The sequence below is a fragment of the Ranitomeya variabilis genome, chromosome 1, assembly GCF_051348905.1.
Source record: "Ranitomeya variabilis isolate aRanVar5 chromosome 1, aRanVar5.hap1, whole genome shotgun sequence".
Classification (NCBI taxonomy): Eukaryota; Metazoa; Chordata; class Amphibia; order Anura; family Dendrobatidae; genus Ranitomeya; species Ranitomeya variabilis.
The window spans coordinates 456,221,822-456,238,393 of NC_135232.1; the positions used below are offsets into that span (position 1 = coordinate 456,221,822).

A 16,572-nucleotide genomic window follows, 5' to 3' on the forward strand; every position below is an offset into this window, starting at 1 on the left:
GATATCAGCATTGACCAAATGGAAAAGGCAGGAAAAGTGACCAACTCCATCAGAGTGAACATCAATTGTAAGTAACTATTACTGTAATTGTGCTGTAATCTCTTGTGTGTTCTGTGTTACGAACGCAAATGGCGCACATGGTTCATGTACCCACTATGTCATGGAGCCGGGCTTACCTAGGTGGGGCATAGCTAAGCAGCTACCTGGTGTTCACTGGAGCTCCTGATAATGGAGTCAGGCTTCAGCAGGTAACCACCAGATACCACTCCTAGGCAGTCCCCTCAATACTTCAGCTGCTGACCCCAGGGGTCAGGTACGCAGACACAGACAGGACTAGGGCTCCATTCAGACTAATAGGTTCTGTATCCTTGGCTAGAATGGTTATGGACATGGAGACTAAGACAGGTCTGATTCAGAGACTAATTCGGAGGAGAGTGTGTTCTCTTATTCCCGCTATATAGCCTTAGCAAGTGCTATGCATCGAGCAGAAGCAGAAAAAATGTCACAAGCATATTTACTTTTCTTCTGTTTTATCGCTTAAAAATCTAAAGTTCTGATGTTGTATATACCATAACTTGCAGTAAAAGAGGAGGATACCTTTAATAAAGTATTTTGGCAGTAGACCACCAAAGTTAGTAAACCTACACGTGCCACATCACCCATATTACCACTTATTTCAACTATCATTATTGACGAGTTTATTCATATATCTAAAATGAAAAGTACATAGCTCTGCTGATTTGTAGATAATACTTTGATAATATTACATACAATAATCCACATTACAAACACAAGTAAGAAAAAAGAGTCGGTACTGCTTCACAAGTGCTGCTGCGCTCCACAATGATGCCCATATAATACACTGAATACATAGAATAACAACACTATCCAAAGTATTATGTGTATCAAAAATTAATATTTCATTGGGAAGATTAAAATCATAAAACAATGGAATAGGAACCAATGACCACAACTTGGGGTGCAAAATGTATCTTAGTTTCACTGCAGTGATTTGTAGTGTTGTAATTTAAAATGCTCCTCTATGAGAAATGATAAGGCTGACATTAACTAATAGAAGTGTCAAAGTCCAGAACCTTCTCAACAGTGAGAATTAATTATCAGAACTGTCCCGAGGAAAGTTCCTTGTTTCTTACAGTAGCCGGTTAACATTTTGCTTTTATTTTCTAAACTTTACTGGAAAAATGAGATGTGAGAAACATTGGTTATGAAGCAGATTTCATTGGTCCTTCAGACTTTTACACAACACTCCTTGGTAAGTAATACACATACACATTGTGTTTATTTAATAAACCCTCAATACATTCCTGATCAACTTTAGAACCTAGTGTTGAACAATCCATACTATATTATAAGACATTTATGAACTGTCCAAGTCAAGGTTAAGGTCTTTCAAAACGAAGTAGACAAGGTGTCAATAGATAACACTCCAGGTATCAGATCAAATGACTGTCTTTCTTTTTCCTGCATGACTGCAGATGTATCAGGGATGATATTCTGTGTTGATGTGCCAGTCTTACCCTCAAGCCAATACGTTGTCATATCGCCTTTGCCCTGTGTGAACAAAATGACATTATACAGATGTAAAACTCATCATTGGTTGAAGCATACTCTCAAAATACATGTCAGTCACTTTTGGCTAAACATACAACTAAACAAAAATAAATAATTGTAAGTGTAAAATACAAACTGGTAAAACAAAAGCTTTGTCTGCCTGCTATATTAATTTGTCATTTAGTATCTAGAGCCTACATTACAACAAAAGATTTATCGGGAACACTTTTAAACCCCTTTACTTCCGAAGGCTGTTTGCACATTAATGACCAAGTCAATTTTAACAATTCTGACCACTGTCATTTAATGAGGTAATAACTCTGGAACGCTTCAATGGATTCCACTGATTCTGAGACTGTTTTCCGTGACATACTGTACTTCATGATAGGGGTAAAATTTCTTCGATATGACTTGCATTTATTTGTGAAAAAAATGGTAATTTGGCAAAAAATTTTCAATTTTCAAACTTTGAATTTTCATGCTCTTAAATGACAGAAATATGTCACACAAAATAGTTAATAAATAACATTTCCCACATGTCTACTTTACATCAGCACAATTTTGGAACCAAATATTTTTTGTTAGGAAGTTATAAGGGTTAAAAGTTGACCAGAGAGTTTGCATTTTTCCAACAAAATTTACAAAACCATTTTCTTATGGACCACATCACATTTGAAGTCAATTTAAGGGGTTTATATGATAGAAAATACACAAAAATGACACCAGTCTAAAAACTGCACCCCTCAAGATGCCCACGACCACATTCAGTAAGTTTATTAACCCTTTAGGTGCATCACAGATATTTTTGGAATGTGAAAAAAAAAATGAACATATAACTTTTTTTCACAAAAAATTTACTTCAGATCCAATTTTTTTAAATTTTGACAAGGGGTAACAGGAAAAAATAGACCCTAAAATGTGTTGTGTAATTTCTCCTGAGCATGCTGGTACCCCATATGAGGGAGAAAACCAATGTTTGGGTGCACTGCAGAGCACGGAAGGGAAGGAGCGTCATTTGAATGCAAATTTTGCTGGAACAATTGGCGGACGCCATGTTGCATTTGGAGAGCCCCTAATTTGCCTAAACAGTGAAAATCCTCCACAAGTGACACCACTTTGGAAACTAGCCCCCTCAGGGAACTGACCTAGATGTGTGGTGAACACATTGGACCCTCAGGTGCTACACAGAAGTTTATAAAAAATAATCACATTTTCCCCTCAAAAATATTATTTTGGGCACGAATTTAGCATTGTCATAAGAGTAACAGGAGAAATTGCACCATACAATTTGTTGTGCAATTTCTTCTGAGTATGCCAATACTCTATATGTGGAGGAATACTACTTTTGAGGCACAGTGCAAAGCTCAAAAGGGAAGAGGCTCCATATCGGAATTCAGATTTTGCTGTAATGGTTTGAGGGTGCCATGTCATGAGGGTGCCATGAGGTGCCAGAACAACAGAAACCCCCTATATGTGAACTCATTTTACAAACTACACTCCCCAATGAATTCATCTAGGGGTGCAATTATCATATTGACACCACATTTGCCTCACAGAATTTTATACCATTGAGCGGTGAAAAAAAAAAACTAAATTGTTGCCACCAAAATTTTGTTTTAACCCCAAATTTTACATTTTCACACAAGAAGTGGGTTTCCATAATTTCTACTGAACATGGCAATACCCCATATGGGGCTGTACAGTAATATTTAGCTATACATAGAGACTAGGTAGGAACAGAGTGCTATATGCCTCCTGGAGTTTGCGGACTCCATAAACAGAGCCCCCTAAGTGCTAGAGAGCAGAATCCCCCTCACCTCAAGTGACGCCATTTTGGAAATTATCCCCCTTTTGGAATTTATCTACAGGTGTATTGAAAATTTTGACTCCATGGGTATTTTACAGAAACAAGCAGCAATGAATGTTGCCGACTGAAAATTGCAAACTGTATTCTGTAGTGACTAGTATTTTGCAGTCACCATTACATTATGCCCAGCCCTGTGTTGTGAATTTGGTTTCTGGGCTCCCCCGGTGGTCACTGGTGGTACTGAACTTGTGTGCTTCATCGCCTCTGTTCACCTGTTTCCATCAGGATGTGGGAGTTGTCTATTTAGCCTTGCTCCTCAGTCATTTCTATGCCGGCCAACAATGTTACCAGAAGCCTTTCTGTTGCATGTTCCTGCTCCTAGACTACTATCAGTTAAGTTGGACTTGTAGTCCTAAGTTTGTTTTGCATTTTTGTTCCAGTTCTCTGTGATTGTTTATTTCTGAGGCTGGAAGCTCTTGTGAGCTGGAATTGCCACTCTGGTGTCATGAGTTGATATTAGAGTCTTAAAGTAATTCCAGGATGGTGTTTTGAAAGGGTTTTCAGCTGACTGTGAAGTTCCCTTTTCTGTCTTCCTACTATCTAGTAAGCGGACCTCAATTTGCTAAACCTATCTTCATACTTCGTATGTCAATTTCCTCTGAAATCACCGACAATATATGTGGGGGCTACTGTCTGCCTTTTGGGGAAAATTTCTCTAGAGGTAAGCCAGGTCTGTATTTTCCTCTGCTAGGGTCAGTCAGTTCTCCGGCTGGCGCTGGGCGTCTAGGGATAAAACGTAGGCACGCTACCCGGCCACTGTTATTTGTGCGGTAGGTTTAGCTCACAGTCAGCTCGAGTTCCCATCTTCCAAGAGCTAGTCCTTTTTGTATGCTTTACTACGTTCTCTTGCCATTGAGAACCATGACAGTTTGGCCGGCCAAGGGTTAAAATTATTGGCAGAAGAAAGGAGAGAAAAGAAGTCTGCAGAGAATTTTTTTTTTTTTCTGAGTTTGCTCATTAGTTTATTCACTAGCTTCTCTGCTTACTGCAGCCTTCGTCTCTCTCTCCTTCTAATCCTTGAATGGTTCTGACTTCACCTGATGAAAATGGATCCTCAGGGTTTAGCTACAGGTCTGAACAATCTCGCTATGAAGGTTCAAAGTTTACAGGATTTTGTAATTCATGCACCTATATCTGAATCTAGAGTACCTTTGCCTGAATTTTTCTCCGGGGATAGATCTCGCTTCCAGAATTTCAAACATAATTGTAAATTATTTTTGTCTCTGAGATCTCGCTCCGCTGGAGATCCTGCACAGCAGGTCAGGATTGTAATATCCTTGCTCCGGGGCGACCCTCAGGATTGGGCATTTGCTTTGGCACCAGGGGATCCTGCGTTGCTCAATGTGGATGCGTTTTTCCTGGCTTTGGGGTTGCTTTATGAGGAACCTCATTTAGAGATTCAGGCTGAAAAAGCCTTGATGGCCCTGTCTCAAGGGCAAGATGAGGCTGAAATATACTGCCAAAAATTTCGTAAGTGGTCTGTGCTTACTCAGTGGAATGAGTGCGCCCTGGCGGCGAATTTCAGAGAGGGTCTCTCTGATGCCATTAAAGATGTTATGGTGGGGTTCCCTGTGCCTGCAGGTCTGAATGAGTCCATGACAATGGCTATTCAGATTGATCGGCGTTTGCGGGAGCGCAAACCTGTGCACCATTTGGCGGTGTCTACTGAGAAGGCGCCAGAGATTATGCAATGTGATAGAATTCTGTCCAGAAGCGAACGACAGAATTTTAGGCGAAAAAATGGGTTATGCTTCTATTGTGGCGATTCAACTCATGTTATATCAGCATGCTCTAAACGTACTAAGAAGGTTGATAAGTCTGTTTCAATTGGTACTTTACAGTCCAAGTTTATTCTATCTGTGACCCTGATTTGCTCTTTATCGTCTATTACCGCGGACGCCTATGTCGACTCTGGCGCCGCTTTGAGTCTTATGGATTGGTCCTTTGCCAAACGCTGTGGGTTTAATTTAGAGCCTCTGGAAGTTCCTATACCTCTGAAGGGTATTGACTCCACGCCATTGGCTAGTAATAAACCACAATACTGGACACAAGTAACTATGCGTATTAATCCGGATCACCAGGAGATTATTCGCTTCCTTGTGTTGTATAATCTACATGATGTGTTGGTGCTTGGATTGCCATGGCTGCAATCTCATAACCCAGTCCTCGACTGGAAAGCTATGTCTGTGTTAAGCTGGGGATGTCAGGGGACTCATGGGGACGTACCTTTGGTTTCCATTTCGTCATCTATTCCCTCTGAGATTCCGGAATTTTTATCTGATTATCGTGACGTTTTTGAGGAGCCTAAACTTGGTTCACTACCTCCGCACAGAGATTGCGATTGTACAATAGATCTGATTCCGGGCAGTAAGTTTCCAAAGGGTCGTTTATTTAATCTATCTGTGCCTGAACACGCTGCTATGCGGGAATATATTAAGGAGTCCTTGGAAAAGGGACATATTCATCCTTCGTCATCTCCCTTAGGAGCCGGTTTTTTCTTTGTATCTAAAAAAGATGGCTCTTTGAGGCCGTGTATTGATTATCGGCTTTTGAATAAAATCACGGTTAAATATCAGTATCCTTTGCCACTGCTTACTGATTTGTTTGCTCGAATAAAGGGGGCCAAGTGGTTCTCTAAGATTGATCTTCGTGGGGCGTATAATTTAGTGCGAATTAAGCAGGGGGATGAGTGGAAAACCGCATTTAATACGCCTGAGGGCCATTTTGAGTATTTAGTAATGCCTTTTGGTCTTTCAAATGCCCCTTCAGTCTTTCAGTCTTTTATGCATGACATTTTCCGTGAATATTTGGATAAATTTATGATTGTGTATCTGGATGATATTTTGATTTTTTCGGACGACTGGGACTCTCATGTCCAACAGGTCAGGAGGGTTTTTCAGGTTTTGCGCTCTAATTCCTTGTGTGTAAAGGGTTCTAAGTGCGTTTTTGGGGTTCAAAAGATTTCGTTTTTGGGGTACATTTTTTCCCCCTCTTCCATTGAGATGGACCCTGTCAAGGTTCAGGCTATTTGTGATTGGACGCAACCCTCTTCTCTTAAGAGCCTTCAGAAGTTTTTGGGCTTTGCTAATTTTTATCGTCGATTTATAACTGGTTTTTCTGATGTTGCTAAACCGTTGACTGATTTGACTAAGAAGGGTGCTGATGTTGCTGATTGGTCCCCTGCTGCTGTGGAGGCCTTTCGGGAGCTTAAGCGCCGCTTTTCTTCCGCCCCTGTATTGCGTCAGCCTGATGTTACTCTTCCTTTTCAGGTTGAGGTCGACGCTTCAGAAATCGGAGCTGGGGCGGTTTTGTCGCAGAAAAGTTCCGACTGCTCCGTGATGAGACCTTGCGCGTTCTTTTCTCGTAAATTTTCGCCCGCTGAGCGAAATTATGATATTGGTAATCGGGAGCTCTTGGCTATGAAGTGGGCTTTTGAGGAGTGGCGTCATTGGCTTGAGGGGGCTAGACATCAGGTGGTGGTATTGACTGACCACAAGAATTTGATTTATCTTGAGTCTGCCAGGCGCCTGAATCCTAGACAGGCGCGCTGGTCGTTATTTTTCTCTCGGTTTAATTTTGTGGTTTCTTACCTACCGGGTTCTAAAAATGTGAAGGCGGATGCCCTTTCTAGGAGTTTTGAGCCTGATTCCCCTGGTAATTCTGAACCTACAGGTATCCTTAAGGATGGAGTGATATTATCTGCTGTTTCCCCAGACTTGCGTCGGGTCTTGCAGGAGTTTCAGGCGGATAGACCTGATCGTTGCCCGCCTGGTAGAATGTTTGTTCCTGATGATTGGACCAGTAGAGTCATATCGGAGGTCCATTCTTCTGCGTTAGCTGGTCATCCTGGAATCTTTGGTACCAGGGATTTGGTGGCTAGGTCCTTCTGGTGGCCTTCCCTGTCGCGAGATGTGCGAGGTTTTGTGCAGTCTTGTGATGTTTGTGCTCGGGCCAAGCCTTGTTGTTCTCGGGCTAGTGGATTGTTGTTATCTTTGCCTATTCCGAAGAGGCCTTGGACTCACATCTCCATGGATTTTATTTCTGATCTCCCTGTTTCTCAGAAGATGTCTGTCATCTGGGTGGTGTGTGACCGTTTCTCTAAGATGGTCCATTTGGTCCCCTTGCCTAAATTGCCTTCCTCATCCGAGTTGGTTCCTCTGTTTTTTCAAAATGTGGTTCGCTTGCATGGTATTCCGGAGAATATCGTGTCTGACAGGGGAACCCAATTCGTGTCTAGATTTTGGCGAGCGTTCTGTGCTAGGATGGGCATTGATTTGTCTTTTTCGTCTGCTTTCCATCCTCAGACTAATGGCCAGACCGAGCGAACCAATCAGACCTTGGAGACTTATTTGAGGTGTTTTGTGTCTGCGGATCAGGATGATTGGGTTGCCTTTTTGCCCTTGGCGGAGTTTGCCCTCAATAATCGGGCTAGTTCTGCCACCTTGGTTTCTCCTTTCTTCTGTAATTCGGGGTTTCATCCTCGTTTCTCTTCCGGTCAGGTGGAGTCTTCGGATTGTCCTGGAGTGGATGCTGTGGTGGAGAGGTTGCATCAGATTTGGGGGCATGTGGTGGACAATTTGAAGTTGTCCCAGGAGAAGACTCAGCATTTTGCCAACCGCCGTCGTTGTGTTGGTCCTCGTCTTTGTGTTGGGGACTTGGTGTGGTTGTCTTCTCGTTTTGTCCCTATGAAGGTTTCTTCTCCTAAGTTTAAGCCTTGGTTTATTGGCCTGTACAAGATATTGGAGATTCTTAACCCTGTGTCCTTTCGTTTGGACCTCCCTGCATCTTTTTCTATTCATAATGTCTTCCATCGGTCATTGTTGCGCAGGTATGAGGTACCGGTTGTGCCTTCCGTTGAGCCTCCTGCTCCGGTGTTGGTTGAGGGTGAGTTGGAGTACGTTGTCGAGAAGATCTTGGACTCCCGTGTTTCCAGACGGAGACTTCAGTATCTGGTCAAGTGGAAGGGCTACGGTCAGGAGGATAATTCTTGGGTGACAGCCTCTGATGTTCATGCCTCCGATTTGGTCCGTGCCTTTCATAGGGCTCATCCTGATCGCCCTGGTGGTTCTGGTGAGGGTTCGGTGCCCCCTCCTTGAGGGGGGGGTACTGTTGTGAATTTGGTTTCTGGGCTCCCCCGGTGGTCACTGGTGGTACTGAACTTGTGTGCTTCATCGCCTCTGTTCACCTGTTTCCATCAGGATGTGGGAGTTGTCTATTTAGCCTTGCTCCTCAGTCATTTCTATGCCGGCCAACAATGTTACCAGAAGCCTTTCTGTTGCATGTTCCTGCTCCTAGACTACTATCAGTTAAGTTGGACTTGTAGTCCTAAGTTTGTTTTGCATTTTTGTTCCAGTTCTCTGTGATTGTTTATTTCTGAGGCTGGAAGCTCTTGTGAGCTGGAATTGCCACTCTGGTGTCATGAGTTGATATTAGAGTCTTAAAGTAATTCCAGGATGGTGTTTTGAAAGGGTTTTCAGCTGACTGTGAAGTTCCCTTTTCTGTCTTCCTACTATCTAGTAAGCGGACCTCAATTTGCTAAACCTATCTTCATACTTCGTATGTCAATTTCCTCTGAAATCACCGACAATATATGTGGGGGCTACTGTCTGCCTTTTGGGGAAAATTTCTCTAGAGGTAAGCCAGGTCTGTATTTTCCTCTGCTAGGGTCAGTCAGTTCTCCGGCTGGCGCTGGGCGTCTAGGGATAAAACGTAGGCACGCTACCCGGCCACTGTTATTTGTGCGGTAGGTTTAGCTCACAGTCAGCTCGAGTTCCCATCTTCCAAGAGCTAGTCCTTTTTGTATGCTTTACTACGTTCTCTTGCCATTGAGAACCATGACAGCCCTGCTTCTGGATCGACAGAAGGTCAAAATTGTTGGTACCCCTCATTTAATGACAGAAAAGCCCACAATGGTCACAGAAATAACTTGAATCTGACAAAAGTAATAATAAATAAAAAATCTATGAAAATGAGCATAACTGAAAGTCAGACATTGCTTTTCAACCATGCTTCCACAGAACTTTAAAAAAATAAAACTCATGAAATAGGCCTAGACAGAAATGATGGTACCCCTGAAAATAATGTGACAAAATGGACATGTTAAATCAAAGGGTGTCTACTAACTAGCATCACAGGTGTCTACAATCTTGGAATCAGTGAGTGGGCCTGTATATAGGGCTACAGATACTCACTGTGCTGTTTGGTGACATGGTGTGTATCACACTCAACTTGGACCAGAGGAAGCGAAGGAAAGAGTTGTCTCAGGAGATTACAAAGAAAATTATAGACAAACATGTTAAAGGTAAAAGTTATAAGACCATCTCCAAACAGCTTGATGTTCCTGTGACTACAGTTGCACATATTATTCAGAAATGTAAGATCTATGGGACTGTAGCCTACCTCCCTGGACGTGGCCGCAGGAGGAAAATTGATGACAAATCAAAAAGACGGATAATACGAATGGTAACAAAAGAGCCCAGAAAAACTTCTAAACAGATTAAAGTGGAACTTCAAGCTCAAGGTACATAAGCGTCTGATCACACCATCCGTTGTCCAAAGTGGACATCATGGGAGACGACCAAGGAGGACACCATTTTTGAAAAAATATCATAAAAAAAGCCAGACTGGAATTTGCCAAACTACATGTTGACAAGCCACAAAGCTTCTGAGAAAATGTCCAGTGGACAAATGAGACAAAAAATTGAACTTTTTGGCAAGGCACTTCAGCTCTATGTTCACAGATGGAAAAATGAAGCATATCAAGAAAAAAACAATGTCCCTACTGTGAAACATGGAGGAGGTTCTGTTATATTCTGGGGCTGCTTTGCTGCATCTGGCACAGGGTGTCTAGAATCTGTGCAGGGTACAATGAAATCTCAAGACAATCAAACGATTCTAGAGAGAAATGTGCTTCCCAGTGTCAGAAAGCTTGGCCTCAATCACACGTCTTGCAACAGGACAGACCCAAAACACATATCAAAAAACACCCAAGAATGGCTGAGAGGAAAACAATGGACTATTCTAAAGTGGCCTTCTATGAGCCCTGAGCTAAATCCTATTGAGCATCTTTGGAAAGAGCTGAAACATGCTGTCTGGAAAAGGCAACCTTCAAATACAAGACAACTGTAGCAGTTTGCTCTTGAGCAGTGGGCCAAAATACATGTCCAGAGGTGCTGAAGTCTCATTGACAGTTACAGGAATCGTTTGATTGCTGTGATTGCCTCAAAAGGTTGTGTAGCAAAATATTAAGTTAAGGGTACCATCATTTCTGTCCAGGCCTATTTCATGAATTTTATTTTTTTAATTCTTTGGAAGCATGGTTGAAAAGCAATATCTGACTTTCATTTGTTCATTTTCATAGATTTTTTATTTATTATTACTTTTGTCAGATTTAAGTTATTTCTGTGACCATAGTGGGTTTTTCTGTCATTAAACGAGGGTTACCAACAATTTTGACCACGTGTGTACATGCACCCGTAACTTAGGCGGCCTCTCATCGCTTCAGAAAAGCCAAACACGTGGACGCTATATGTAGTTTAGGTACACTGTGGGGCTCAGAAGGGAGGGGGACATTTGGATTTGGCAGTGGAGAATTTGCTGAATTTCTTTTGGCGGGTGAGGAGCCATTTTGCTTTTCCAGAGCCTTTGCACTACCAGTACCAGGAAGCCCCCTATATTTCCGGTAACAGATGACAGACCTGAGTGTGGACTTGCTTTTTTTCTGCATTGAGTTGAAGCTTTTATTGGGAACAATTTGCATAATGTTTCAGATCACATTTATCCTGCACTCTATGCTGAGCACTTACTTTGGGGTTTCCATCTAAATCTCTGAGTGAAGTTATTCAGATGAAACCCTCGAGGGATCCATTCCCTATAATAAGGCAGCAGACTTATTCTAGACTCCGTCTGGCCTCTGTTCAGTGGTGTCCTTTTCAGAAGTGCACAAAACTGTGGCCAACTTTTATGCAATCCTAAGAAAACGGACACCACCGGATTACAGTGCCTTCATCTGCCTCATTATAGGGAATCTTCAGCCAGAGCTTCCATCTGAATCACGTATTTCAGAGATTTACATGAAAACCCTGGTGAAAGCGCTCAGTGTAGAGTGCAGGATAAACGTGCACCGGCTTACTGTGATCTTTGGGAGGCAGAATAAAAAAATCAACAGCAGGTGAAGAATTGGTTTCATTAATTTTTTTCACTGTTTCTCGTATGGTATAAGTGATTACGTAACTTTATTCTTCGAGTCGGTGCGATTACAGCGATATCAGATTTATATCGGGTTTTTACGTTTGGCTGCTGTCACACGGTAAGTGACGCTTTATATTGCAAAAAATAGTTTTTACATCACCATATTTTGAGTGCTATAATTTTTACATATTTTGGCCCACAGAGTCATGTGAGGGCTTGCTTTTTACAAGATGAGTAGAATTTTTTATTGGTACCATTAACAGACACATGACATTTTTTAATTGCTTTCTATTTTGATTTCTGGGAGGTAGAATGTAGAAAAACCAGGAAGTCATTAATTTTTTTTTCTTTTTTTTTTTTTGGGGGGGGGGGTTGATGTCGTTCCGTGTGTGTGGTAAAATTGATAAGGCAGTTTTATTCTTCAGGTTACAGGCCTGTAATGGCGAACGCATCGCTAGCGCACGCCCATATTGGGCGTGCGCTAGCGATGTGCCGTCATTTGAGTGACAGACCGCGAACGCTGCCTGCAGCGTTCGCGGTCCGTTCCTCGCTAGCGCAGATCGGCTAACGCGATCCCTTTTGGGACATTGCGTTAGCGCAGTCCGTAGCGCTATGCGCTAAACGGACTGCCCTAACGCAATGTGACCCTAGCCTTATTTTTTTTTTTTTATGGTGTTCACTAAAGGAGTTAACTAGTGGAAAAGTTTTATAAGTTGGGTCATTCCAGACACGGCAATACCAAATATGTGTACTTTTATTGTTTTTTTTTTCATACAAATATTTATTTATGAACACAATACCTTTTTATTTTTTTATTATTTTTTTATTTTATATTTTTACAATTATTTATAAAAACATTTTTTAACTTTTTTTACTTTGTCCCACTATGGGACTATCATTTTTTTGCAAGCTGATCGCTTGTATAGCATGGGGATTCAGCAGCATCCCCTTGCTATGCAAATTGTCAGCTCTGCACTGACAGAGAAAGTTGCTGATCATGCACTGGGCATGATCAAGCAACCTTACCTAGCCTGTGTGTGCTCACAATCGCCTGGACATAATAATTCGTCCAGTGTCAATAAGTACCAGGACTCATGGACGTATTATTTCTGCAAATATCGGAAAGGGGTTAAAAAACATTTCCCAGCTCATAGGCTCGCAAACTTGAAAATATGAACAAATCGATCTCTTACTCACCCTTCCAAGGTCCAGCGAAGCTTCTCTTGACTTCGTTGATAGGCTGCAGTGGTGATGTCGCATTCACAGTTCTGCAGCCAATCATTGGGCTCCTTGGTTTGTGCTGTCTACATCTGCAGAACCACCGAACTCAGTGATTGGTTACAGCATCGTCTATGCAACGTCACTGCTGTAGCCTACTAGCAAAGACCAAACCCACGGCAGAAAGGCATTACTAGACTTGGAGAGGCTGAATGAAATTTTAGTTTGTTATTTTTTGAGTCTTTGATCATTTGAGCTCATGATATTTTAAAAGTACCCTTTTAAAAGTGATATTTTCTAACTATTGACATATAACATTTGGCTTATAGGGTATTTGATATGTTTTGTTGGTTTCATGTTCTTCTCTGTAAGTACCTTGATAGATAGTATCCCACGGCATACCAGTTTATATCCTCCAATTTGGCTTAGCAAATCATGAGCAGTGGAACTGCACTGGATTTTCAGCGCTGCAAAAAAAATTAAAAACATTGTGAACAGGAAATTTGGTAAAATAATGTTTTATTGCAATGATTGTACTATGTTTAGCATGTCCACTGAACATATCTCTTCTAAGACAGAGTAAGGGTACTGTCACACTCTGTAATTTTCCAACGATCACGACCAGCGATACGACCTGGCCGTGATCGTTGGAAAGTCGTTGCGTGGTCGCTGGAGAGCTGTCACACAGACAGCTCTCCAGCGACCAACGATGCCGAGGTCCCGGGTAACCAGGGTAAACATCGGGTTACTAAGCGCAGGGCCGCGCTTAGTAACCTGATGTTTACCCTGGTTAACAGCGTAAAAGTAAAAAAAAAAAAAACGTACATACTCACATTCCGGTGTCCTTCAGGTCCCTTGCCGTCTGCTTCCCGCTCTGACTGAGTGCCGCCGTAAAGTGAAAGCAGATCACAGCGGTGACGTCACCGCTGTGATCTGCTCTTACTTTCCGGCCGGGAGTTAGTCAGAGCGGGAAGCAGACGGCAAGGGACCTGACGGGCACCGGAATGTGAGTATGTACTGTTTGTTTTTTTTATTTTTACGCTGGTAACCACGGTAAACATCGGGTTACTAAGCGCGGCCCTGCGCTTAGTAACCCGATGTTTACCCTGGTTACAAGCGAACGCATCGCTGTCACACACAACGATCCAGCGATGACAGCGGGAGATCCAGCGACGAAATAAAGTTTCAAACGATCTGCTACGACGTACGATTCTCAGCGGGGTCCCTGATCGCAGTAGCGTGTCAGACACTGCGATATCGTATGGATATCGCTGGAACGTCACGGATCGTACCGTCGTAGCGATCAAAGTGCCACTGTGTGACAGTACCCTTAGTCTTATTTGATGGAGGCTATTTGGCTACACTTGAATGGGTTTTCCCATGAACAAAAGTACACTTGAATCAATAGTTCTTGAAATAATAATAACTTCCATAATTGGATGTGTTTAAATAAACAATGGCCGTGTCTGACCGTGCAGGGACATGGTCTTATCATACCACAGCTCCTGGACAGGGGAGGACACAAAAGAGGATACAGACAGGACAGCACAGGATCACAGCTGATTCTTTCTTTGAAATAAACCATTGCTTAAAAACAGGCAGGGACATGTTTTACCTCACAGAAGGAATAAGCTGTGATCCCCTGCTTTAAAATCTGTAATTTTTTTTAACTCCCCTGCCCAGGAGCTGTGGTATGATAAGACCATGTCCCTGTATGGTCAGACACGGCCATTACACAGTACATAGCAGGGGCACATTTATAAGATTGTCTCAGCACAGGGACATTTTATTTAACCTCTTTCTGACCTCGGACGGGATAGTACGTCCGAGGTCAGATACCCCGCTTTGATGTGGGCTCTGGAGGTGAACGTTGCGGCAGTTGTGAAAGTTATTATTATTCCAAGATCTATTGATTAAAATTTACTTTTGTTCGGGGGGGAACCCCTTGAAGCACAAGGACCTGCATCCTCTAGAGCTAAACCGCTGTTCCAGTGAAAAGAGGTCTTAAATAGTGTTGAGCATTCCGATACCGCAAGTATCGGGTATCGGCCGATACTTGCCGTATCGGAATTCCGATACCGAGATCCGATACTTTTGTGGTATCGGGAATCGGTATCGGGATTAATATCAATGTGTAAAATAAAGAATTAAAATAAAAAATAGGGATATACTCACCTCTCCGGCAGCTCCTGGACTTTACCACCGTAACCGGGAGCCGTTGTACCTAAGAATGCGCGCTTGAAGGGCCTTAGATGAGGTCACTGCGCTCTGATTGGGCTGTAGCGGTCGCGTGACCGCTACGCGACCAATCACAAAGCCGTGACGTCACCTAAAGTCTTTCAAGCGCTTGAAAGACCTTAGGTGACGTCACGGCTTTGTGATTGGTCGCATAGCGGTCACGCGACCGCTACGCGACCAATCAGAAGCTGCGGACATCTTCTAAGGTATTTCAAGTGCTTGAAAGACCTTAGGTGACGTCACAGCTTTGTGATTGGTCGCGTAGTGGTCACGCGACCGCTACGGACCAATCAGAGCGCAGTGACCTCATCTAAGGCCCTTCAAGCGCGCATTCTTAGGTACAACGGCTCCCGGTTACGGCGGTAAAGTCCAGGAGCCGCCGGAGAGGTGAGTATATCCCTATTTTTTATTTTAATTCTTTATTTTACACATTGATATGGATCCCAGGGTCTGAAGGAGAGTTTCCTCTCCTTCAGACCCTGGGAACCATACAGGATACCGTCCGATACTTGGTGTCCCATTGACTTGTATTGGTATCGGGTATCGGTATCGGATTAGATCCGATACTTTGCCGGTATTGGCCGATACTTTCCGATACCGATACTTTCAAGTATCGGACGGTATCGCTCAACACTAGTCTTAAAGAGTTTATCTAATGTCTCAGACTTTCCAATTGGGAGAGGAAAGACGTTACTAACAAGGTGTCCATTGGCTGCTTGCTAGATGGCAGCTATTGTGAGTCTACGATACTCACCGGACATTCACAAGACTTGGCAGGCAGCAATAGACGTCATGCCAGCAGTTCCTCTAGATGTGGAAGTGGGAGGCTAAAGCGAACCCCTTTAAAATGTCAGTGCTGTCCTGAATTCTGTTCATGTGGCTGAATGGATGACTACAGCCATGTGCAAACATGTACTAACAGTTTAACATTTTTAGTCCATGAGTTTTCAGTCTATAAGTACACAGTGAGGGCCAATGCATTACAGAATGCGATAGTCAATAGTCACTTGTCACGTCTTCTCGCACTTTTGATAGCTTTGAAGTTATGTTTAGTCTGATGGTGTAAGAACATGTTGTCAAGGAACAGTAAGTGGCTTTTATCTTCTCACCTTGTTACAGATATGTCATCCACCACTTCTAATTTTGCTCTCAATTTAGAAAGCAAAACACAACCCTTTATTGATTTTACACAATGTTTCTACATTCAATGATGTCATGTGAAATTAATGTTTCCTGGGAATGTCCAGAAAATAATTGCCCTATATCTGTATTATTGGGTAGATTGTGAAAGGAAGAAATCTAAAAATATCACCTTCACTTGTGGACTCCATTCTTGAAGCAGTGTTTACTGTGTCTCCGAACAAGCAGTATCTGGGCATTTTAGTTCCAACAACGCCAGCAACTACAGGTCCTACAAATCACACAATATATTTAATTATAAAGCTGTGAATATTGTAAATTATATTCTCTATAACCTGTCCGAAAAG

At 42.5% G+C, this 16,572-nt stretch overlaps 1 protein-coding gene across 1 annotated transcript in view; it reads right to left on the reverse strand.

Moving 5' to 3' along the window:
* Nucleotides 1-677: 677 nt before the first annotated feature.
* LOC143776102 (atrial natriuretic peptide receptor 2-like) overlaps nt 678-16,572 on the reverse strand; it is a 290,044-nt gene continuing 274,149 nt past the window's right edge. Inside the window, exons 21-23 of the mRNA XM_077265543.1 lie at nt 16,398-16,496; nt 13,223-13,314; nt 678-1,572 (exon numbers count right to left, since the gene is read on the reverse strand). Coding sequence (XP_077121658.1) covers nt 1,411-1,572; nt 13,223-13,314; nt 16,398-16,496 — 353 coding nt within the window. The 3' untranslated portion in view covers nt 678-1,410. The remainder of the gene's footprint in view (nt 1,573-13,222; nt 13,315-16,397; nt 16,497-16,572) is intronic.